At 35.5% G+C, this 26,668-nt stretch overlaps 2 protein-coding genes across 2 annotated transcripts in view; both read right to left on the reverse strand.

Moving 5' to 3' along the window:
• The window catches only part of LOC136026655 (small ribosomal subunit protein uS9m-like), a 507,124-nt gene that overhangs the window by 220,211 nt on the left and 260,245 nt on the right, over positions 1 to 26,668 (reverse strand). The gene's annotated exons all lie outside the window — the stretch shown is intronic.
• Positions 1 to 26,668, reverse strand: part of LOC136026652 (DNA-directed RNA polymerase, mitochondrial-like) — a 122,368-nt gene that overhangs the window by 55,301 nt on the left and 40,399 nt on the right. The window contains exon 6 of the mRNA XM_065703388.1: positions 14,401 to 14,538. Within this exon, the coding sequence (XP_065559460.1) occupies positions 14,401 to 14,538 (138 nt within the window). The remainder of the gene's footprint in view (positions 1 to 14,400; positions 14,539 to 26,668) is intronic.

A 26,668-nucleotide genomic window follows, 5' to 3' on the forward strand; every position in this document is an offset into this window, starting at 1 on the left:
ACAAAATACTAGAAGGATACTGGAAGAGTCGACCGAGCCAAAGTAAAGGTTTAAAATGAATATTTGGTATACTTGACAGTAAAGACAAATCATTTTTTTTTCAATTACTTCCTTTTTTATAAAACACAAAACATAAGAGTTATTTGTTTACCAATAAATTTAAGGACATAAAATTTATGCTGCACAAGCACCAAATGCAAAATTGATATTCCTCTTTATTTTACCACTCAGACCTTAGTTTTCATGTAAGGAAATACAAAAAACACGAGCAGGGTAAAGAGGCATTTCCCAGACAAACTCCCTTTGATATTATTATGAAAATAGTAGTCAGACGATAAATCTTAAATCTCCCTTAAATCTTAAACATAGTTTACCCGAAATACGATTGTATACACTAAACTCTCAATAAAACTCTCACGGAAATTAGACTTTCATTTGGGAAAAAATTAGTCCTTTGCGTCAACTTGAGAGAAATCTCAATCCCCCTCTTTGGTTGGGCGTTATTGAACAACTGTAAAATCTTGAACAACCAACAAATAGCAATACATCTTAGACATAGTTATACTTTGTAAACGCATTGCATCATAAAAATTTCAGACGCTTTTAATTTTAGTTCGTTACTGAATGCTGCCTATAATTGCACAGATTTTTGTAGAGAAGTGACACTCTATAATTTATAGAAACATTTTGGTAGGAGATGGCAAATTGCTTAGAAACGCAGAAAACAGCAGAATTCTGGGCTCATCATATAAAAATCTGGAAAAATCATAAGATCTTGAGGGAAGGGCTGAACCAAGAGCATACGGGTCTGATATTATTTCACCTTCACAAGAGACCATTTTCATGTGGCATAGGAGCTTGCGCTGATTTTTCTTTTTTCGTGTGTTGCGCTTATATTAACAACTAAACCAAAACGTAATAAATTCTCAAATCGTTGATATCCAGTATAATACTTGTGAAAGTGGTGATTGAGCATGGGGAGGGGGTAGTAATATCTTAAAACTGATTTTACCTGACCAGCCTAGGTCTCTAAAAATTATTTATATGGGTATATCTATATATATATATATACATATATATATATATATATATATATATATATATATATATATATATATATATATATATATATATATATATAGATAAATTTATTTACACGATAAGCCAAATTGGGCCATGGTAACATACACAAAACAAGTGTAAAAAATACAGCAACAAACATAGACTGAATAGACATTAAACTAATTATTTATGAAAACATCACGATACCTCATACCTACCCGGACGAACTTTCCAATATTATCTATAGTTAATTAACATCTACTTCTCAATTTTTCAGAAATCCAATCTCTCCCCCTAACCTCCTTACCAAATATTTCCAAGCGCAAATCCCTCAACTCCCTACAATCCCCTAAAAAATGTTGCAAAGACTCATCCATCTCTCCACACAAAGGGCAACTGTAAGGACCATCCCTCGATTTATTTCTCCCTAAATATTTCCTACGTTCTCCAAGAGGCATACAATTTCCCCTTACATACATTACCCATTTCAAATAATCCAGAGCCAATCCCATTTTTAGATAAATTTCTTTGCCCCAGATCTCCTTGACCTCTGCATATATCCCAAGGGACGGCGAGGTAGCCTTCTCAGCTTGCCAAACCTGAACTTCCTGAGATTCTAGCCTACTAGCAACTAACCTAGATACAGTCCCTACCATCTCTCTTATCCCCTTTCCCTCATTCCAGCAATTACCTAGCCCTACACGGTCTAATATATTCTTCACCTGATTTGGCCACGAATCCTTCCTCCTATCTTGAAGCATCATTAAAAATACTTGTTTAACTAGCCTATTATCTTCTATCGATGATACCCTTTCCCAATATTTAACCATACTAATTAACCTACTCTGTCTTATAGACTTTATTCCTATATCCCATCTTAGTACTAACCCATTAAACTTATTATCAAGGCCTAACATACGCTTAAAAAACCTCAACTGCATTCTCTCTAAATTTAACACCTTATTAAACCCCCAAAGCTCCGCCCCGTAATGCAAAGCCGATCTAACCTTAGCATTAAAAACATACTTTAGCAGTCCTACATCCCTAATGTCCTTGATACTACTTTTACTTAACAATCCTAGTAGTCTATTTCCCTTACTTTCTACTATCTTGAGATGTTTCTTCCATTTTCCATCTGACGAAAGCCTACAACCTAGGTACTGAAATTCATCTACGTAGTCTAGTGTCCTACCTTCATACGTAAACTGACACTGCGAATCTATCTGTTCTCCACTTTTCCTAAAAACCATTACCACCGACTTCTTTATGTTTAACACTAGTTTCTCATTCCTAAAATAAGAAGACGCTAGATCTAGCAGTTGTTGTAAATGATCTTTACTTTCCGCTACTAATGCCATGTCATCCGCAAAAAGTAATGCTATAACGCTTGCACTTGAAAGCTTAATTTTTGGGTCGCCTCTGCCTATCAAATATTCTTCAAAATCATTAATATACAATGAAAATAGCCTTGGGGAAATTGTACATCCCTGCTTATCACAAAGTCTACTCCTAAAAACCTTAGAGAAATCCTTGCCTACTCGTACTATAATCTTAACTATATTATACATAGATGCTATAATGTTAACAAATGCGCTTGGTAGCCCTAGTGCTAACAACGACTCTATCATTAAACTTCTATCCACTCCATCAAACACCCCTTTTAAATCCAAAAATGCAACAAATAGCCTGCCTTCTTTTCTTCTAACCTATTTCCTAATCATCCCCAATAAAATAAAAAATCTGATCTATAGGACTATAGCCTTTTCTGAACCCTGTCTGCGAATCTGATAAACTTCTATTTTGGTCTATCCAATTACCTATCCTACAACATAATATCTTATCAAAAACCTTACTAAGCACATTACTTAGGCTTATACCTCTATAATTCCCATGGTCTAATCTATCCCCCTTTCTAAATAACGGCACTAGAATAGACGTAGCCCAAGACAAGGGCCATTCTGCACTGTTCAATATACCGGAAAACATCCCTGCTATAAAAGGTAGTAGCCACACCCGTCCCCACTTCTAAAGTACGGTTGGTATTCCATCTATACGTGGAGCAGAACCGCCTCTCATTCCTTTCATTGTCTCCCAAACTTCACTTACTTGGATGGGAGCAACCAAATCATAATCACATTCTTGCATTGGCCTATCAACTACATCACGTAAAGCAGATACCAGATCTACACTTAAATTAGTTCCTCCTTGGTCCCTAATCACTTCGTTTTCTCTCTCCTCTAAATATGTAGGCCAAAAATCTACTGCTGGAATACCATCACGAACCTCTGTTCCTCCTATAGAATTTTTAACTATACGCCAAAAGGTCCTAATATCTCCTTTTCTATAATCTTTTTTCAGTTGCTCTCCTGTCCTAATTTCATGTTCTTTTTTCTTAATCATCAACATTTTCTTATACTTATTCCGAATCAACTTATAATCCATATAAAATCTAGTATTTTCCCTACTACCTATGCTATTCCTCGCTTTCCGCAGTGCATCTAAAACTTCCTGGCGTTTTCTTTCACAATCGTCATAAAAAAATCCATTCTTAACTCTGCAATTTAACTTTGAACCTACCTTATATACAACATCATTTACTAATGTTAACGGCTCGTCTATTTTTCCATCACCTAGTAAAACCAAACATTTCTCTAATTCCTGCTGAACTTCTTCACTCGTCATCATACTCATTCTCTCCTGTTACTTTAAGTGCCTTTCTAATCCCTAAATTCTCAGTTTCTCTGCGTTCTTTCTTCCTATCACTATTAGTCGCTAGTTTCTTAGAACTAACCAACTCAAAAGTAGCCCTAACAGGCAAGTGATCTGAATCTACCACTGCCATCGCCTCGAAATCCGCACATAGATGCCAAAGAGGAATATACAACCAAAATATAATCAATTACACTTGGAGAAGTCCCAGAAAAACAAGTGAAATTTGCCACACCTCCATCCTTTTTAACTCTTCCATTCAAAATAAAAAAATATTTCCTTATCACAGAAATCCAAAATTCTACGGCCCCAATTATTCTTTCGTCTACTATGGTCCTTACTTACCCTTGGAGAGAGATGGATTACTAAATCATCCCAAACCTCCCAAGCAGCTTCATCCGTACAGGCATGAGGTGACATCAAAACTTCTGAAGTAACCCCAACATAATCATTAAAGTCCCCCATAAGACAAAACAAGTCAGAAGGAAACTGAATAGAAAAGTTACGTTTTTCATCCTCTAGTATACACCACATATCCTCCTCGTTGTACGAACTCGACTCTGGAGGGATATAAATTGCACAAAAAATAATAAACCGTCCATCGGCTTTGAATCTTAACCATATCAAATTACAAGACACTCTTCAGCCGTTGGACTTTATGCTGAGACAAAAAATTTTCAGATACAAAAATTGCGACTCCGCCATAAGTTCGTCCATTCTTAGTTTTTTTTACGATGGACACCGAAATACCGAAACCTTTCAAACTGAATTTCTTTTTCCAGCCAAGTTTCAGATAATGCTACAATATCAAACATACACTGCGATACCAATAGACTATTAATTTTCATTTCACTCCATCCTTGAATGTTTCAATGCACTATATTTATTCTTTCCTGTACAACACCATGGCCTTGGTCTCCCTATTCTTTCGGCCGATTACTTTGATCTTGGAAAGATAGCTTACGAGATGTGATATGCCTTTCATTTATTGTGGCCCTACCTCTAAGAAAGGGTGGCTGTGTTGTAATTCGCGCACTATCATTCGGGCTAATAATTTCAGAATTTCCTCTCTTTGGAGCGCCCCTTTCAACTTGTGGCGCAGCAACAGACATGGGTGTTTTATGCACTTCAATTTCATTCTGCGATTTTACAGGGTCACTAAATGCGCTACCAAATGATTGCATAGATGTGACGCTCGAATTTGATAACTGCGAATCCGCTCTCGGTCTTCCGCCATCTTTCAACGTTATGTTTGAACCTCCAACAGCCGATACCTGGTATGCACTAGCAACTCCCCTTCTATATTCACCACCAGGTACTGTGCGCTCCTCTATCGCATCAGTTTCGAAATTGTATATATAACCCTTGTTCTCTACAAACAATTTCATACCACGCAACTTCGACTCTTTACCCGCTGATTTCGCTGCCTCAAGGGTAAATTTAATTTTCTTTCTCGCAAGTAATTCTGGTGTTGTGTAGTTAGGGGGAATCCAAATTTTTGCGTGTCTAAAATGCTGACCTGATTTCAGAACAAGATCGCGGCAAAAAGCGCTCGTAAATTTAACCAAAACGGGGCGGGGGTTTTGATTACACTTAATACGAAAAATGTCTTTTATGTCGCTAGGATGTATCGAGAAATTCGGTATAAACTGGTTAAAAGTGGCAACTACATCTTCAAGTAATGTCTGTGCTCGTCTTGACAGATCAAAGTTATACAAAATTACATTTGTTTGTTTCGAATCAGCCACCATATTACTCATTTTAAGTTGCATTTTCTCCACTTCAGTTCTCAAAGAATCCACTTCTCGCTGCGTATTTATATTTTCTGCCTTAACTTAGGCGATGGCTCCCTCGAACTTAATTGATAACTAGGCCAGCCTCCCATTTATTCCCGCTATTTCTGATGAAATTGGGTCTTTTTTTGCAAACTGACCATTCATTAGGGTGAGCATTACCATTATTCGAGATTCTGCATCATTAGAGATATGGCTATCCCATAAATTCTTGTCTTGTGTTAACATTCCTTGGAATGAAATGAACAAATTTAAAGCTCTACTTTTCACAGTGGCTTCGCGCCACCCCAACACCTTTTGGTGGGGGCACTTCGCGCCCCCCCCCCCCAAGCCCCCTCCACGCGCGTAAGTCGTTACGCACCATATTAGTTACGCGCAATTGTAGTTGTGTCCCTGTGTCCTACCTGTGAATATAGATAGATATATATTTTAACTACGTAAAACTTGCGAATATACAACATTCTTTGCTGTCACATTGTCTGTCCATATACATAGATTGTCAGGTTTACCAACTCTTGAACATGCAACATAATAATTGTCCATGGGAAAACAAACCGTATTCAGATCTATACCGCATTTTTCTAACGATTGCCATTGAACTTTGTTGATGGTGATTGCTAATCGAACATTCCCTGTCTCCCCGTCGTCATTTATATATCCCCCTGTGCCCGGCGTCCCCGTTGTAGTTGTGTCCAGGTCGTAATTTATATTCCCTGTGTCCCGGTCGTCATTTGTGTCCCGGTATCCCAGTCTGTAATTTCTCTTAGAGTGTCCCGGTCATCATTTATATTCCCTCTGTCCCGATCGTCATTTGTGTCCCGGTCTGTAATTTCTCTTTGAGTGTTTTTTCTTTTTAGTTTTTTACATTTTTTCTTTTTTTCAGTTTTCTTTTTCTTCTTTAATTTCAGCGTCACTATGAAATACATATCGCCGAACCTTTGTTTTTTTGTTTTTTTTTTTAACTAAAATCTGGTAGGCAATGATGTTCTTATCCAAGTCAAAATCCCAAACCCAATCATCATCGCTATCATTTTCAGTTTTGATATGTTTTGACTCTCGCTGTCCAGGTGGATTTTCATCTAACTGCGCGGTTTTGCGTTCTTTAGCCGCAAGCCTGTTTTCATGCTGTTCTTGTGATTCCTTGGCAGCACGCTTTCTTTTCTTACTTTCAAACAGTTCGTGGTAACGAACTGTAACGTGGTAAGCGACCCGGCTCAAAAGAAACTAAAACTCTAAAAAATGGAATTTGATACCAATAGCTACATCAAAAGAATTGCATTTTAATGCTAATTTTAAATATATAAGTTTCATCAAGTTTAGTCTTACGCATCAAAAGTTACGAGCCTGAGAAAATTTGCGTTATTTTAGAAAATAGGGGGAAACACCCCCTAAAAGTCATAGAATCTTAACGAAAATTACACCATCAGATTCAGCGTATCAGAGAACCCTACTGTAGAAGTTTCAAGCTCCTATCTACAAAAATGAGGAATTTTGTATTTTTTGCCAGAAGGCAGATCACGGATGCGTGTTTATTTGTTTGTTTCTTTTTTCCCAGGGGTGATCGTAGGGGTGATGCGAGAGGGCTCATTCTAACAGAAATGAAAAGTTCTAGTGCCCTTTTTAAGTAACCAAAAAAATTGGATGGCACCTAGGCCCCCTCCCACGCTAATTATTTTCCCAAAGTCAACGGATCAAAATTCTGAGATAGCCATTTTATTCAGCGTAGTAGAAAAACCTTATAACTATGTCTTTGGAGACAACTTACTCAACCCCAGTCCCCGCGGGAGGGGCTATAAGTTACAAATTTTGACCAGTGCTTACATATAGTAATGGTTATTGGGAAGTGTACAGGCGTTTTCAGGAGGATTTTTTGGTTGGGGGAGGGGTTGAGAAGAGGAGGATATACTGGGGGAACTTTCCATCAAGGAATTCGTCATGGGGGAAGAAAATTTCCATGAAGGGAGGGCAGGATTTACTAGCATTGTTTCAAAAAAAAAACAAAGAAAAAATAAATATGAAAAAGTTTTTTTTCAGCTGGAAGTAAGGAGCAGCATCTAAACTTAAAACTAACAAAAATTATTACCCAAATGAGGGGCTCACCTCCTCCTAATACCTCGCTCTTTACGCTAAAGTATTTTTAGAAATGTCAACTATTTATTCTACGGTTTTTGAGATTCAGGGGTCATTCTTAACGAGTTGGGACAAAATTTAAGATTTAGTGTAAAGAGAGAGGTACTGACGAGGGGGCGAACCCTCTCATATGTGTAATAAAAACATGAGAATAAAAAATTCTTTACGTAAGCTAATTTATAAGTTACGTATATCTTTACTGATAAAAAGATTCGCAAAAAATTAAAAATTCTAGTTGCCTTTTTAATTAACCAAAAAATTGGAGGGCAACTAGGCTTCCTCCCCCGCTCTTTTTTCTCAAAATCATTCGATCAAAATTATGAGAAAGCCATTTAGCCAAAAAAATAAATAAATATGCAAATTTCGTTTTAATAATTCCTCTGCGGAGAGCCAAAATCAAAACAAGCATCGATTCAAAAACGTTCAGAAATTAAATAAAAAAAACAAGTTTTTTCAACTGAAAGTAAGGAGCCACATTAAAACTTAAAACGAACAGAAATTACTTCGTATATGAAAGGGGCTGCTTCCTCATCAACGCCCCGCTCTCTACGCTAAAGTTTTTTACTGTTTTAAAAAGAAGAGTTGAGAGAAAGAGTCAAACTTTGATATCAATAGCTACATCAAAAGAATCGCATTTTAATGCTGATTTTAAATATATAAGTTTCATTAAGTTTAGTCTTACCCATCAAAAGTTACGAGCCTGAGAAAATTTGCATTATTTAAGAAAATAGGGGGAACACCCCCTAAAATTCGTAGAATCTTAACAAAAATGACACCATCAAATTCAGCGTATCAGAGAACTTAACTGTAGAAGTTTCAAGCTCCTATCTACAAAAATGTGGAATTTTGTATGTTTTGCCAGAAGACAAATCACGGGTGCGTGTTTATTTGTTTTTTTTTTTTTTTTTTTTTTTTTTCCCAGGGGTCATCGTATCGACCAAGTGGTCCTAGAATGTCGCAAGAGGACTCATTCTAACGGAAATGAAAAGTTCTAGTGCCCTTTTTAAGTGACCAAAAAAAATTAGAGGGCATCTGAGCCCCCTCCCACGCTCATTTTTTCCCAAAGTCAACGGATCAAAATTTTGAGATAACCATTTTGTTCAGCATAGTCGAAAACCTTAATAACTATGTCTTTGGGGATGACTTACTCCCCCAAAATCCCTGGGGGAGGGGCTGTAAGTTACAAACTTTGACCAGTGTTTACATGTAGTAATGGTTATTGGGAAGTGTACAGACGTTTTCAGGAGGATTTTATTTTGTTTGGGGGTGGGGCTGAGGGGAGGGGGCTATGTTGGAGGATCTTTACTTGGAGGAATCGGTCATAGGGGAAGAAAAATTCAATGAAAAGAGCGTAGGATTTTCTAGCATTAATATAAGAAAACAATGAAAATTAAACATGAAAACGTGTTTTCAAATGAAAGGAAGGAGTAGCATTGAAACTTAAAACGAACAGAGATTATTACGCATATTAGGGGTTCTAAAAATACTTTAGCATAAAGAGCGAGGTATTTAGGAGGAGATAAATACCTCGCTCTTTATGCTAAAGTATTTTTAGCAATTTCAACTATTTATTCTACAGCCTTTCTGATTCAGGGGTCAGTCTAAAAGAATTGGGACAAAACTTACGATTTAGTGTAAAGAGCGAGGCATTAACGAGGGTACAAACCCCCTCGTATACATAATAAAAATATACGATTATGAAAGTTTGTTACGTAAGTGAATTCTTAAGTTACGTATAATTATTACTAATAAAAACGTTAGTTAAAAATTAAAAGTTCTAGTTGCCTTTTTAAGTAACCAAAAATTGGAGGGCAACTAGGCCTCCTTCTCCACCTTTTATTTCTCAAAATCGTCTGATCAAAACTAAGAGAAAGCCATTTAGCCAAAAAAAAGAATCAATATACAAATTTCATTTTAATAATTTATGTGCGGAGAGCCAAAACCAAACATGCATTAATTCAAAAACGTTCAGAAACTAAATAAAAAAAAAATTAATTTTTTTTAGCTGAAAGTAAGGAGCGACATTTAAACTTAAAACGAACAGAAATTACTCTGTATATGAAATGGGTTGTCCCCTCCGCAATCCCTTGCTCTTTACGCTAAAGTTTGACTCTTTGCCACAATTCTACTTTTTAGAACAATTAAAAGCTTTAGCGTAAAGAGCGAGGGATTGCGGAGGGGACAACCCATTTCATATACAGAGTAATTTCTGTTCGTTTTAAGTTTTAATGTCGCTCCTTACTTTCAGCTAAAAAAATTAGTTTTTTTTTTATTTAATCCTTTATAAAAGAATAGATAGATCTTAACTGTTCAACGACTGATAATTGCATAACGACTGCAACGTTATGCATTAACTGCATAACGACTGCTATATATATATATATATATATATATATATATATATATATATATATATATATATATATATATATATATATATATATATATATATATATATATATATATATATATAATCTACATATATAAAAATAAGTTGTCTGTGTGTGTGTGGGTCTGTCGGGTGACGTCATGTTTGTGTGTCGACTGACGTCATGTTTTCAACTGACGAAATTACAGACCGGGACATCGGGAAACAAATGACGACCGGGACACCGGCACATAGGGAATATAAATGACGACACTCAAAGAGAAAGCGACCGGGACAAAGGGAATGTTCGATGAGCAATCACCATCAACAAAGCACCGGGACACAAATGACGACCGGGACACAGGGAGTATAAATGACGACCAGGACATAAGTAAAAAAAAAAACTAAAAGAACTAAAAAAACTAAAAAAAGGCAAAAACTACAAAAAAACTAAAAAGAAAGAAAAACTAAAAACTAATAAAAAAACTAAAAAAGCTAAAAAACTAAAAAGACCAAAAAAGAAAAAAATAAAAAAGGAAAAAATGAAAAATAAAGGAGAAAAACAAAACTAAAAAAACGAATGTATATACAGACCGGGACACCGGGATACAAATGACGACCGGGACACAGGGACACAACTACAACGGGGACGCCGGGGGGCACAGAGGGATATAAATGACGACCAGGATACCGGGACACAAGGAATATAAATGACCCCCGGGACACTCAAAGAGAAATCACAGACTAGGACACCGGGACACAAATGACGACCGGACTCAGGGAATATAAATGACGACCGGGACACCGGGACACAACTACAAAGGGGACGCCAGGGGGCACAGGGGGATATATAAATGACGATGGCGACACAGGGAATGGTCGATTAGCAATCACCATCAACAAAGCTCAAGGGCAATCATTAGAATCATGAGGTATAGATCTGAATACGGATTGTTTTCCCATGGACCATTATATGTTGCATGTTCAAGAGTAAGTAAACCTATATATATATATATATATATATATATATATATATATATATATATATATATATATATATATATATATATATATATATATATATATATATATATATATATATATATATATATATATATATATATACAGTTAACTGAATAACGACTGCTACATATATATATATATATATATGTATATATATATATATATATATATATATATATATATATATATATATATATATATATATAAATATATATATATATTTTTAGTTTTCGTATATAACAGATGTTTTTGACGAATTCTCCCCTTATGGGAAATAAACTGATAGGTACATGCCCGGGTTGGACCACTGCACTCTTTTTATGACGCTATCATCTTCAGAGTTCCTTGTAAGCAGAGCCTTGACAAGGTATTGTATGGTAATTATAACTTGTAGAATTATCAGTCCTTAAGATTTACTAGGTTTGGATTTTAACTTGTTCACCCTCAAACTTAATTGAAATCCGAGTTTTTGTATTTCCTTTTTATTTTGGGTGAATTTGTTCTACACGCAAAAAAAGCTTTGATGTTGGGCTTGCTGATTCAATCAATTTTAAAGTTGTATTCAACTGGACATGTCAGTCGTTCACCGATTAAAGTACGCCTATAATCGTTCTCAAGAGCAAATATCGTAGCCTATCTAACATTTTCAAGCATTTATTTTAGCTACGGGGTTTTATAGAGTACGGGATTTGGAAAGAACTTTGCCAACTAAACCAAATCCAACTAGAACTTTGTAAATTAGTAAGTGACAGCTATTGGTACTATAGAGCACGTGCTTTGGAAAGAACTTTGGCAAAACCTCACCAAGGAGTCCATCTATTGGGGGAGGAATGTTTTATACTCTCGTATGAAACGTTTCACATTTAGAAAGCAGGGCTGGGGCTACCTAATGGCCTTGGCGCATTTAATCATTGTCATGCCTTAAGGTTGGACTTTGTATTTTCACAATTCAGAGATAATTGCCGAAATCGTTTGCTAAGCCACACTCAAAGGGAGGGTCAGAAGTGCAATTTAAGAAGGCAGGAACCGTCCAGAGATAATTTTTTGGGGGAGGGATTTTACACGGGATTTTCATGGAGAAATTTTTTATTGGTGGGGCAAATTTTTCATGGAGAGGGAGGGGGATTTTCTGGGATTATTTGAAAAACGACTAGAAACTAAATAAATAAACAAAACGTAAGAAGTCATATGGCACTTGTGACGAGGTCAGAAGAGCCAAGAGCTCATATGGCATGAGCTCTAGCAAGTTTAAAAATCAATCGATTAATTTAAAAGGATAAATCAGAGTTAAATACCGGTCGGGATTTGAAATAGGAGCTCTGAGACACGAGGTCTTTCTAAATATCAAAATTCATTAAGATCCGATCACCCACTCGTAAGTTAAAAATACCTGATTTTTCTAATTTTTCCTCTCCCTCAGCCCCCCCCCCCCAGATGGTCCAAAAGGGGGAAACGACTTTATCAAGTCAATTTCTGCAGGTCCCTGACACGCCTACCAATTTTCATCGTCCTAGCATGTCCAGAAGAACTGGACTCGCCAAAGAACTGGACCCCCTAACTCCCTCAAAGAGTGGATCTAGTTCGGTTCCGTCAATCACGTATCTGCGACATATGCTTGTTCTGCCCACCAAGTTTCATCCCGATATCTCCACTCTAAGCGTTTTTCAAGATTTCCAGCTTCCCCCTCCAAATCCCCCTCCAATGTCACCAGATCTGGACAAAATTTAAAATGAGAGCTCTGAGACACGAGTTCCTTCTAAATATCAAATTTAAAAATACCTCACGAACAGTCACCCGTTCCTAAGTTAAAAATACGTCAATTTTTCTATTTTTTTCGAATTAACACCCCCTCCAACTCCCCCAAAGAGAGCGTATTCAGTCCGGTTATATCAATCACGTATCTAAGACTTGTGCTTATTCTTCCCACCAAATTCCACCCTGATCTCTCCACTCTAAGCGTTTTCCAGGATTTCTCGTTCCCCCCAACTCCCTACAATGACAGTGGACTCGATCGGGATTTAAAATAATGAGATCTGAATTATGAGGTACTTCTAAATATGAAATTTCGTTATAATCTGATCACTCCTTCGTAAGTTAAAAATATCTCATTCTTTTTAATTTTTCAGAATTAAACCTCCCCCCCCAACTCCCTCAAAAAGAGCGAATCTGTTCCGTTTATGTCAATCTCGTATCTAGGACTTGTGCTTATTTTTCCCACCAAGTTTCATCCCGATCCCTCCACTCTAGGCGTTTTCCAAAATTTTAGGTTCCCCCCTCCAACTCCCCCCAATGTCTCCGGATCCGGTCAAGATTTAAAACGAGAGCTTTGAGACACATTATCCTTCTAAACATCAAATTTCATTAAGATCTGATCACCCGTTCGTAAGTTAAAAATACCTCATTTTTTCTAATTTTTCCGAATAAATCGTCCTCCCACTCCCCCTAGATGGTCAAATCGAGAAAACGACTATTTCTAATTTGATCTGGTCTGGTCCCTGATACACCTGCCGAATTTCATCGTCCTATCTTATCTGGAAGCGCCTAAACTAGCAAAACCGAGACCGATAGACCGAAAGAATTTGCGATCGCTATATGGCACTTGGTATTTATCAAGTGCCATAAAAACAAGTTTTTTCTACTGAAAGTAAGGAGCAACATTAAAAATTAAGAGTAACAGAAATTATTTCATAGATGATTGAATTTAAGATTACGATAAGACAGCAATTTAAGAAGGGTAGAATCAGGTGGATTAAAGTGTGATCGAACGTACACTGCCCTGCTCATCATTTACTTTAAAAACAGCTTAGGAAGCAATTTTGGCCATAATATCGGAATTGTAAAAATGCTAAATCCGACCTTAGGGCTTGACAGTGACGGCATACAACAAGGCCGTTAGGTAGCCCCCCCCCCTCCTGCTTCCTAAACGTGAAACGTTTCATTCAAAAGTATGGAAACATCCCACCACCAGTATGTGAGCTCCTTGGCGAAATTTTGGCAAAGTTCTTTCAAACCCTGTACTCATCAAAAAGGAGGTAATTAAAATTCAGTGAAAGAAAAATACTGAAGAACTAGACGGTTAGTTCTCCAGTACAATTATTTTTCTTTTTTTTTGTCGTTGGAGAAGTAAGATAAATCAAGGGGGCAAATGCAGAAATATAAATTATGCAACAAGAAAAAGAGCGTTTTTGAAACTTTTTTTTTAAGAATCACAATGATCCCAAAACGGAAGTAAAAAGAGTACATAGTAGGAGGGGAAGAAAAAAAGCTAATTATTCGCGGAAAGAGGACAAACGTAAGATTATCGAGTCACCTTACCTTTTTAGCTATACATCTAAGAAGACTATTATAAAGCTCTTGGAAACTTTCATTAGAAATAGGAGTTCCCAATCGTTTTTCTCGCCGAAGAGATAGCCGAAAATAGTTAAAGGCGGAGGAGAATAACTTCTGATTTGTCTGCAAACCGAAAAAATAAATTCATTATAAAAGTACACTTTATAAATTCATATATACCCTTTGCAACATCAACAGAAAAGCTGTTACCAATACCTTTCCTATTAGAAACAAACAGTTCAGTTCCGAGTAAAATGTATTCTAATGAGGAGATTATTTTACCTACCTAAACGTAAGCCTCTATCTTTAAAAATAGAAAAGAAATCTCCCGATCGTGCGGATCTACCATTGTGCAAATTTAACATGTTGGCCAATCTCCAACATAGCATATTAAAGATTAGAATAAAAGTTGTTGAAATTTTCAAAGAGTTCGTGGTAACGAACTGTAGTAAGGAGCGACCCGGCTCAATAGTAAACGAAACTCTAAAAAAGGGAATTTTGATACTAAAAGATACATCAAAAGAATCGAATTTTCATGCTGATTCTAAATATATAAGTTTCATCAAATTTAATCTTTGTCATCAAAAGTTACGAGCCTGAGAAAATTTGCCTTATTTTGGAAAATAGGGGGAAACACCCCCTAAAAGTCAAAGAGCCTTAACAAAAACCACACCATTGCATTCAACGTATCCGAGAACCCTATAGCAAAAATTTTAAGCTCCTATCTACAAAAATGTGGAATTTCGTATTTTTGCCAGAAGACAGATCACGGGTGCGTGCTTATTTGTTGTTTTTTTTTCCCCAGGGGTCATCGTATCGACCAAGTGGTCCTAGAATCTCGCAAGAGGGCTCATTCTAACGGAAATGAAAAGTTCTAGTTCTAGTGACCAAAAAAATTGGAGGGCACCTAGGCCCCCTCCCATGCTCATTTTTTTCCCGAAGTCAACGGCTCCAAATTTTGAGATAGCCATTTTGTTCCGCATAGTCGAAAACCATATCAACTATGTCTTTGGAATGTCTCACTCCCCCACAGTCCCTGGGGGAGGGGCTGCAAGTTACAAACTTTGTCCAGTGTTTACATACAGTGATGGTTATTGGGAAGTGTACAGACGTTTTCAGGGGGATTTTTTTGGTTTGGGGTGGGGTTGAGGGGAGGGGGCTATGTGGGAGGAACGTCTCTTGGAGAAATATGTCATGGGGGAAGAGAAATTCAATGAAAAGGGCGCGGGATTTTCTAGCATTACTATAAAAAAAAACAATGAAAAATAGACACGAAAAAGTTTTTCAACTGAAAGTAAGGAGTAGCATTAAAACTTAAAACGAACAGAGATTATTACGCATATGAGGGGTTCTAAAAGTACTTTAGCATAAAGAGCGAGGAATTTAGGAGAAGATAAATACCTTGCTCTTTATATGCTAAAGTATTTTTAGTAATTTCCACGACCTTTCTGATTCAGGGGTCATTCTTAAAGAATTGGGACAAAAATTAAGATTTAGTGTAAAAGGCGAGGTATTAACGAGGGAACAAAGCCCCTCATATACATAGTAAAAAAATATAAGAGTATAAAAGTATGTTACGTAAGTTAATTCTTAAGTTACGTATATTTTTTACTAATAAAAAAGTTCGTTAAAAATTAAAAGTTCTAGTTGCCTTTTTAAGTAACGGAAAAATTGGAGGGCAACTAGGCCTCCTTCACCACCCCTTATTTCCCAAAATTGTCTGATCAAAACTAAGAGAAAGCCGTTTAGCCAAAAAAAAAAATTAATATGCAAATTTCATTGTAATAATTTATGTGCGGAGAGCCAAAATCAAAAATGCATTAATTCAAAAACGTTCAGAAATTAAATAAAAAAAACTAGTTTTTTAAACTGAAAGTAAAGAGTGATATTAAAACTTAAAACGAACAGAAATTACTCCGTATATGAAAGGGGTTGTCCCCTCTGCAATCCCTTGCTCTTTACGTTAAAGTTTGATTCTTTGCCACAATTCTACTTTTTAAAACAATCAAAAACTTTAGCGTAAAGAGCAAGGGATTGCAGAGGGGACAACCCATTTCATATACGGAGTAATTTCTGTTCGTTTTAAGTTTTAATATCGCTCCTTACTTTCAGTTTAAAAAACTAGTTTTTTTTATTTAATTAGTAAAAAAGACTACCATATGCAACCAAGCAGTTTCTGGCAGTAGCAGCGCCAAATTAAAAAAAAGAAACAAAGATGAAAAAATGGAAAATAGTGAGACTAAGAAATTCGGCACCAAAAAGCTTGACATGGCATGGCTTTCCTTTGAACGTCATAACGTTAATAACGTTAACGTCATAACGTTGTCTTTAAGACATAACAGATTGTTAGAGCACTGTCAAATTAAATCAATAATAACAAAGAGAGGTAAAACTCAATGAAAACACATTAAACAAGACAGCGGCCGGTAGAGAGAAAAGATGAAAAACGAAAAAAACGCAGATATTTCGCCTGTGTGCCAACTAGGCGTCCTCAGCGCAAGATAAAAAGAAAAAACCCTAAACTAAAAAACAAATAAAACCATCACCAATATTAATAAATACAATTGTTACCACTAATCCACGTAGGGAAAAGAAGCTATTAAAGTTACTTCAATGAGAACATCAAAGCAACTGAAGAAAAAATTATAAAAATTGATACTAAATTAACAATTCTATTGCAAAACAATCCTCTTGTTAGCTGATACTGAAGCAACTCTTTTTTGTCCAGTAGGTAATCTAGTCCCCTGGTGATTATGTAAAATTTTAACTCCCTTATTGACTATTGGTTCATTTTTCAAAAGAGAATAATAAATTGGGTCAATATTTAAATTTCCCGTGTGCCTATTTATTGAAAGACTAGCAAACATAGGTTTTTTAATTTCTATAGCCTCCCTCGCCCACTGAGAAAACCCCTTATCGTTAGGAATAGCCGTGGCCCCCTCAAATTGTAAAAAATGTTCAGGACGGAAGAATGTATGTTCAGCCAGAGCCAAAACAAAAGTTTCAGGAGACTTGCTTAATTGTAGGGTTTTTTCTATTGAGTTACGATACTCAATAAATTGTTAGTGAGTTCTACCAATATAAAACTTTCCACAAGAACAAGGAATATTATGCCCCACACAAACTAAATCTCCCCGAGTTAAATCCTTCCCAGAATTAAGGAAACTACCTAAAAGTCTCACCGATTGGAAACATGTTTCAATGTCATGTTTACGCAAAATTCGTTTAAGCATATCCCCCAGAATCCAACACCCAAAATTAACACCCGAGGGTTAAATCCATCCCAGAAAATTAAATGAAAAAACAAGTTTTCTTAACTGAAAATAAGGAGCGACATTGAAACTTAAAACGAACAGAAATTACTTCGTATATGAAAGGGGCTGCTCCCTCCTTAACTCCCCGCTCTTTACACTAAAGTTTGACTCTTTCTCTCAACTCTACTTTTTATAACATTAAACAACTTTAGCGTAAAGAGCGGGGCGTTGAGGAGGGAACAGGCCCTTTTTTATACGAAGTAATTTCTGTTCGTTTGAAGTTTTAATGTCGCTCCTTACTTTCAGTAAAAAAAACTGTTTTATTTTATTTAATTTCTGAACGTTTTTGAATTAATGCATGTTTTGATTTTGGCTCTCCGCAGATGAATAATTAAAATGAAATTTGCATTTATTTTTTATTTATTTTACTAAATGGCTTTCTTAGAAGGAGCGGGGGAGGAGGCCTAGCTGCCCTCCAATTATTTGGTTACTTAAAAAGACAAATAGAACTTTTAATTTTTTACGAACGTTTTTATGGCACTTGGTATTAACCAAGTGACATATAGCGATCGCAAATTCTGTCGGTCGATCTGTCTGTCTGTCTGTCCCGGTTTTGCTAATTTAGGCACTTCCAGATAAGCTAGGATGATTAAATTTGGCAGGCTTATATGGGACCAGACCAGAATAAATTAGAAACAGTCGTTTCCCTGATTCGACCATCTTGGGTGGGGGGGGGGAAACGGTTAATTCGGAAAAATTAGAAAAATGAGGTATTTTTAACTTACGAATGTTTGATCGAATCTTAATGAAATTTAATATTTAGAAGGATATCGTGTCTCAGAGTTCTTATTTTAAATCCTGATCAGATCCGGTGACATTGGAGGGAGTTGGAGGGGGAAGCATGAAATGTTGGAAAACGCTTGGAGTGGAGGTATCGGGATGAAACCTGGTGGAAAAACTAAGCACAAGTCCTAGATACGTCATTGATACAACCGGAACGGATCCGCTCTCTTTGAGGGAGTTAGGGACAGGGTTAATTCTGAAAAATTTGAAGAAATGAGGTATTTTTAAATTTGAAAACTGGAAATCTTGGAAAACACTTAGAGTGTAGAGATCAGGATGATACTTGGCGGGAAGAATAAGCACAAGTCCAAGATACGTGACTGACATAACCAGATCGGATCCACTCTCTTTGGGGAGTTGAGGGGGGGGGGAAATTTCGGATTTCCAGTGCTTTAGCGAATTCGATGCTTCTGGACGTGCTAGGACGATGAAAATTGGTAGGTGTGTCAGGGACCTGCACAAATTGACTTGATAACAGTTGCTTCCCCCATTCAACCATCTTGGGGGGGGGGGTGTGGAGGGAGAGGAAAGATGAAAATTTTTTAGGTATTTTTAATTTACGAATGGGTGACCGGATCTTTGTGAGCTTTAATATTTAGGAAGAACTAATGTCTCAGAGCTCTTATTTTAAATCCCGACTAGATCTGGCGACATTTGGGGGAGTGGGAGGGGGAAACCAGAAACGTTGGAAAACGCTTAGAGTGGAGAAATCGGGATGAAACTTGGTTGGTAGAATAAGAAAATGTCGTAGATATGTGATTGACATAACTGAACTGGATCTGCTCTCTTTGGAGGAGTTAGGAGGGATCCAGTGGTTTGGCGAGTTCGGTGCTCCTGGTCGTTCTAGGACGATTAAAATTGGTAGGCGTGTCAGGGACCTTCACAAACTGACTTGATAAAGTCGTTTTCCCCGATTTGACCATCTGGGGGGCTGAAGGGAGAGGAAAAATTAGAAAAAAATGAGGTAATTTTAACTTTCGATTGGGTGATCGGATCTTAATGAATTTTGATATTTAGAAGGACTTCGTGTCTCAGAGCTCTTATTTTAAATCTCGACCGGCATTAAGCCTCTGATTTTCCTTTAAATCAATCTATGTTTTCTTAGAATTTTGATAGAGCTCATGCCAAATGAGCTCTTGGCTTTTGGCTTTTCCACCAAATCATCCTATGAGCAGGAGCTTGTGAACTGATACCGTTTAGATGCATGATATATAGCTACTAAGAAAGGATAAATGACTGTGGACCTCTTCTATGAATGGTTTAGAGATTTTTTATTCTATCTCAAGTCAAGGAAAAGACCTTTCTTGTTCTTGAAAGCAATGACCACCATCTATCCTTAGATCTCGCGAAGCTCGGTTTATAAAAGAACTTTACCATCCTCAAGTTACCAGTCAATGTATCCCATGTTCTGCAGCCTCTTTACAAGGTTATTTACAAACGGCTGAAATCATCCTTGAGCAGAAGCTCATGAACCATTTTTCAAAAACCATTTCAAGCACACTCCGCGCATGCACTTAGTCAGAAAGGTATATCATCAATATCTCAGGAATGGTATAGGGTATTAAGTTGTAAATTGTTAGGGTATTTTAAGGTGGATGTTGAACTAGGCAAAATGCAAAGTTTACATACTACTACTATTACGACTGGTGCTACTACTATTGCTACTCGAACTACTACTAAAACTGCTATTGCTATGACTATCTCTTCTACAAATACTACTTTGATTACTACTACTAGTGCTACTGAAACAAAGAGTATTCGGTGAAAACTTCAGGGACTGATGAAGAGGATAGTGAAATATGCTAAATTGGAACACGCAATGTAGATATAGGCTAGTAAAAGGGCGTAACAGCTATATCTAAGAAGCAGCTTAGAGTAATAAGTGTAAACTTTTAGTGTTGAACGGTACAACGAATCAACCAGAAGGTACTAAGTACATACTACTATACTACTTCTACTACTACTAAGGCTAAGGGTGTCAAATTGAAATTTTCAGGAAATATTGAGGAGAATAGTAAATCAAATTAAAATATGATGTTTGTAGGCAGGGTGTCAAAAGGCTGTATCAACAGTATCTCGAGAACGGCTTTGGATGTTAGGCTGAAACTGTCAAGGCATGTTGAGGGGTGTATTGTGGTAATAAAAATGTCTTATATACATGTTGGTACTGTTTGCTTCTTACGATTAATACTGCTAGTGCTATCACTAATGCTACTGCTACTGCTCCTCCTACTACTTTTGCCACTGGGTCTACCACTATTACTAATGCTAAGGGCATTAATTAAACTTTCAGAGAACGTTGAGGGTAGTAATTTATTTTTTCGTTCTTTGATGTTTTGAAAATTTAAAGCACTCTTTTCAAATTTTTTATAACTTTTGGATATTTTGAGGAGGAAGTTGAACTAATAAACCGACTATGCAAATCATAATGTTTAATACTTTAATGTTTGTGTGGATTAGATTTTAGAGGATTAGATTTTCCGTGTTCATTTTTGGATAAAAGTATATTTCTATTTACAGATAGATATTTCGATTCATATTTTGTTTTTCAAAAAAAGAAACAAAGCAAATCAGGATATAATATAGAATACATTTTAATGTTTTAATACCGAAAAAGAAAAAAATGTACTACAGAATTAAAATAATAAGGCAAAATGACTCATTATCGGAAGAACAAAAGAAAAATATTAAGAAAACAAGCCTAACTAAGTAAAAAAGAAAATCAAATGATCAAATTCATGATTGGAAAATAATCCATTACTTTGCTGAACCCTCATTCCCATCCCCTAAGGAAATAACAAATCAGTTATTATCATAAATTTTCTATTGAAATTTTGTGAACTTTATAAACTGATGGAAAAACAAAATAACCCTATACCTTGTGACAGCATAGTGGATAAGCGCTGCTCTCATGATCAATGGGTCAGCGGTTCAATCCCTTGTGTCACAAGGAGCAATAAGTTTGAATAAGATGTCACAATTTTTTTTTTCCTTCCGTTTGAGGTACTTTCTATATCTGGTTCTATCCTGGCTCAAAGCAATTTTTGTAATGTGAATTAATAAATAAAAATATTTATTTACCACGATTTTATTTTTTTTTTTATTTTGTGACTACATTTGGTCGGAAGTGCAAGACTTGGCTTTACCCAAAAGGCAGAAGACAAAAAAAACTTGTTTAAAACAGTAAAAAGGCATTTTCATTTAATAATTTTAGAAAAATTTATGAAAAAGAATTTTTTTCAAAGATTAGTAAAGTGCCATACTAAACTTAACTAATAAAAAAATGAATTCATATAATAATCCAAATTTAAAACGACCAGACATTACTATTAAAGAATAAAAGAAACATGAAATGAACAGAAACTAAATAAACAATCATAGCCAACAAAAAGGTCAATAGGTACTAATATAAATGAGCAAATAAATCTTAAAACGAGTAAAATTTAAATTGGATATTCAAATCAAACTTAAAACAAACAAAAATCACCACAAAGAAGAGTTTGGCTTCTGTCTCCTCCCCTCCCTACCTGTAAAAGTCTAAACACTACTGCGTCACTAACGTAAAATTAAAAGTATATGTCCTGAACAGTCCTAGGAAAGAACTATTAAATTCAACTTAATATTGGATATATAATAATATGGATTGCTGAAAGCTCAGCAACTCAGTACAAAAGGAAATATTTGTAATATAATTCATTTTGAATAAAGCTCAAATGACGTTATTACCTTTATGCTTTTCAGTTAGGGGAGAGGAAGGGAGCGTAGCCAAACTCTTGTTTGCATTGATTTTGTTCGTTTTATGTTTGACTTGAATATTCAATCTAAGTTTTGATTGTTTTAAGATTTATTCTTTAAATTATGTTTATTCTTAAATAGTAATTCCTGGTCGTTCTGAGTTTAACTCGGTTTTGTATTGTAATTCCTGTTCGTTTTGGGTTTCATTTATTTAACGGTGGTAATTTGTGGTAGTTTTATGTTGGGAAATTATTTGACTTTATTTCTGCTCATTTTTGGTTTAGTGTAGCTCTTTAATATTCTTTGAAAAACTTCTTTCGTCATTACTTTAAATTAGCATATATTAAACATTCAGTTTATCCTTAATTTACTTTTTTTTTCAGTCATATTGAATATTGTAGTAAATTTTTTTTGTTTCGTCGATGTTTCGAAAAGTTATAGCACTTTGTTCAAAATGTATCCAGAATGAGTGCATCAAAATGTTTAAAGCAAACTGTGCGTCGGAAAGTTGTCAAAAGGCATATCTGCACTATCGCAAGAACGGCAGAGCGTATAAAGTTTAAACCTTTTGGACATGTTGAGGAGGAAGTTGAACTAATAAAACGACTATGGAAATCCTAATAACTTATAGCTCTATGCTCTTTTAGGAGTGAAAAATTTCAGAATTTGCCTGCATAAAACAGGAAATTAACTTAGTATTGTTTCACCAGCCATGATGTTAGTATGTTTAGTATAAAATGACATTTTTTTGTAAAGCGTAACTAAGCTCATTTGTTTGAATAAAAAAAAAATAGTGACTTAATATCATCCTTACGTTATATTCCCTTAGTTTCAATAGAATTCAATATGGATATGATGTCATAACAATTTCCATTAGCTTTCCGTTTCCAATTCAATAAGCCCTCTCTTAGGTTTCTACGACCATCCCTCCTATACAAAGTGGTTAGAAAATAAAAAGAGGAAGAAAAAACATACACGTGGGCCACATTATTCTTTACTAAGTACCTATTAAAAATGTTTTTACTAAATGCCCCCAATCGAGGGTGCTTAATCTCCCTACTGAGGGCTATTGATTAATCAAATTTTCATACACTTTGTATGAGTGAATTTCAAATTAGTAAATTTTGCATATATAGGATCAGTATAAACATTAGATTCTGCTCATGCGTACGTTGTAGTAAGACCTTCCGTTTTTAGTTTCAGTTTCTATATGCTCTTTCCTTATGATTAGCTACTTTGAAGAGCTTGATCCACAGCTCTCTTAAATCTGAAGAAGTCAGTCTGCCTCTCAAAGCCGAATTTTTATGTTTAAGCTTAATGTTTATATTGCAAGGCTTGGAGAAATGACAATCATTCTGGAAAATCACACCCATTAGAATACTCCCCAACGTATTCCCGGTGAGAAGGTAAGAGTAATTTTATGTTACGTTAGAAATACTCTGCTCTAAAAGTGGAGCTGTCAGTCCACAGTACTCATGCCGCAGGCTTACTTCAAACTTACTCCTCATAATCAAGGAAGCTTTCGAAATTGAAGCTATGACTTCAGTTTCCGTTCGAATGAGCCCTTTTCTGATATTTTTTAAAACAGACTCAATGTGATGACACCCAGGGAAAGAAGGCCAATAGAACGTTAATTTTTGTTTGAATGAGCCCTCTGCAAATATTTTAAGATCACATATTTGGTGAGATCTGCATGAAAAAAAAAAATAAGTAAACACACTTCCAGGTTGTGGCATGATCTCTAAGAGTTCACGCCACACTCTCCTTTTTAGTCTAAAGTACTCTTTTTTTGTTTTAAAGAGAACACAAAAAGAGATAGAACACTCTTTTTTTTGGAATGTATTCCCCTTTTTTCTAAAATCAAGCAAATTTTCCCAGGATCTTAGCCTTTAGGGGGAAATGTTAATCCTTATGGACTTTATGCAGTACGAACTATCGTAAAAAGAAAATCTGCTTACGCATATTGTAATACGGTAATAAGGGTAATATTGGTAATACGGGACCCAGAACTCGAACTCATCTGCAGCAATTTGCTGCAGAGCTCGGAACTTAATCCCAATGATGAGAATATGAAAAGCGTCTATATACTAATCCAAAAAAGAATATATAATCAAGGATATTATACAGGGTATTGTAATAAATTTTGAAACCCAAAAAGAGACAAAAATGTTGTCAAAATTTTAATATTACGTTTTGGAAGTGGCTCTAAGGCCAGTCAGATTTCCACCACAAGCATGTTATCAGTAGAGTTAATTGGGTGGGGTGGGGAGCCATGTCGTTTTTTATTTCGATTTTGTCTAATTCTAATTTAATTCTGTCTATTCTTTGTTGAATATTTTAATTTTTTGTACAATTTTTTTATCGTATATTATAAGGTTCTGACTAGTTTATACTTTATTTATAGGGCTTTTATTGTGCTAAATAATTATCGGTCCATTTTATTCAGAGAATAGTCAAGGATCTCCGATGTCGTGATTAACGTTTCCAATTCAAATAACGAAGCCCGTAGAAGAAAATACTCCAATCAAATGAGAATAAGTTGACCTAAACAACAAAAACAAAATAAAAACAAGTAAATCAATATTAAATATGAAGTATCATGGAGGTATTAATAGGGTTTGTCGATTTTGGTGATATGAAAATATTATCAAAATAGGACCATTTTCCATTAGATATGCTACAATTCATTTCAAAATGAAGTTATTTTGTTTAATACAACGTTAATCGCTTCAGTATAACGTTTTTAGATTGAAAGCGTCAGTATATATTGAATCTGAGAATTAAACAAGATATAAAATGCCTATTTTGAAGCATGTTTCATTTTTTGTTTTCCTTTTAGGGGGTGTTTAAAAGAATATGTACACTACATCTACAACCCGCTTCTAGACTAGTCCAATGCCGTATTATTATTTGATTTTAATCAATTTTCGTTCTTTGTAGCCTTTTGCTTACTCAAATCAGGATTCGACTGGGAGAATATGACGTGTCTTCAGTCATAGAGGAGTTTCCAGTTGTGGAAAGGACAGTGACGAAGAAAATCGTTCACACTAAATATAATTTTTTACGTATGAATATGTTATTGCACTGTTGCATTTAGAGGAACTGGTTGAATTTATTCCTACTATTTCACCTATTTGCCTGCCATCTAGAGATGATATACTTGTTGGAATGACTGCAACTGTTACCGGTTGAGGAAGATTAAGTGAAGGTGGAATATTGCCAATTTTTTGTAATAGGTAATTGAATCTTTTTTTGTTTTTTTTTTCCTCCTCTTTTTTTTCTTTTCTTCTTTCTTTTCTTATTTCCATTTCTTGTTTCTTCTCTTTGTTTCTTCTTTTATTTCTATATTTTAGAAGGATTCTATAAATAAATGGTATCTCGCTGATATAAATAAAAGAGAGGGGAGTAAGATGTACTAGAGCCCACCAACATTTCAGGTATTTTTTGCGCAGTTTTATTTAGAGATAGGTCTGCCAATGTCTGGATTTTGTCAACCATTGCCATTAGGCCCTCAATTTATCACAAGTTTATCAAAGAAACCTATTATGCACCCCCCCCCCTAAAGAATATCTTGGATCTACCCTGCAGAGCTCACCCATGCATTAAAACAACATATCGCTTTTTCATTATTGGGACCGTCAATTGAAAGTGTTGATTCTAGATTTATCTAAATATTATCTAAATATTATCACATATTCCACAGATCATTACTAATGTAAAAGTAAGTGTGGGAGTGGTGGTTCAAGTCGTAATTCAGCTGTTGTTTTTTTTTATCTGCGTATTTTCAAATTGTTGTCACAGGTGTCACTAAGCTAGCTTCTTTAAAAAGTATTATGAGTTGAGCAAAAGTTTGAAGTAAAATCAAGAAATTTACAACACATATGTAAATATAATAATACAGACTAAAAAAAGGAGAATAAAGAAACAATAAATAGGTAAAAGAGGAAGCAATACAGAGTAAAAAAACAACGACTATAAAAGTCAATAAGTAATTGTGAGCAACTGTAAAATCAAATGATAATAAAATCAAAATGTAATTAAGATACACTCCCCTCTTAGTACAACGAAACTACTTATATTTATCATTGGATATAAAATCCACCCGGATGTATCTGTTTCTCAGCGAGGTTGTGAAAAAAAGGGAAAAAATGCTGATAACTGCCAATCCACGATAAAGAATGGGACATTTGTATGATTCTTAGTGGTGGGAGGGAGGGAAGAGGGTCTTATCGTGGTCAATTGAAACCTCGTCTTTTCCAGAGCGATTTCAACAATTTATTCTATTTTCTTTCATTCAGTTTCTTGATGAATGGTATTAGCAGTGATGTTTTCGTTGATTCACTCAAATCCTTTTTATTACAAAATTTTCCCATGTTCTATTGCAGTGATATCTTGTAGTGTCATTTTAATATTGATTTTTA

Source organism: Artemia franciscana, chromosome 4 (genome assembly GCF_032884065.1).
Source record: "Artemia franciscana chromosome 4, ASM3288406v1, whole genome shotgun sequence".
Lineage (NCBI taxonomy): Eukaryota > Metazoa > Arthropoda > Branchiopoda > Anostraca > Artemiidae > Artemia > Artemia franciscana.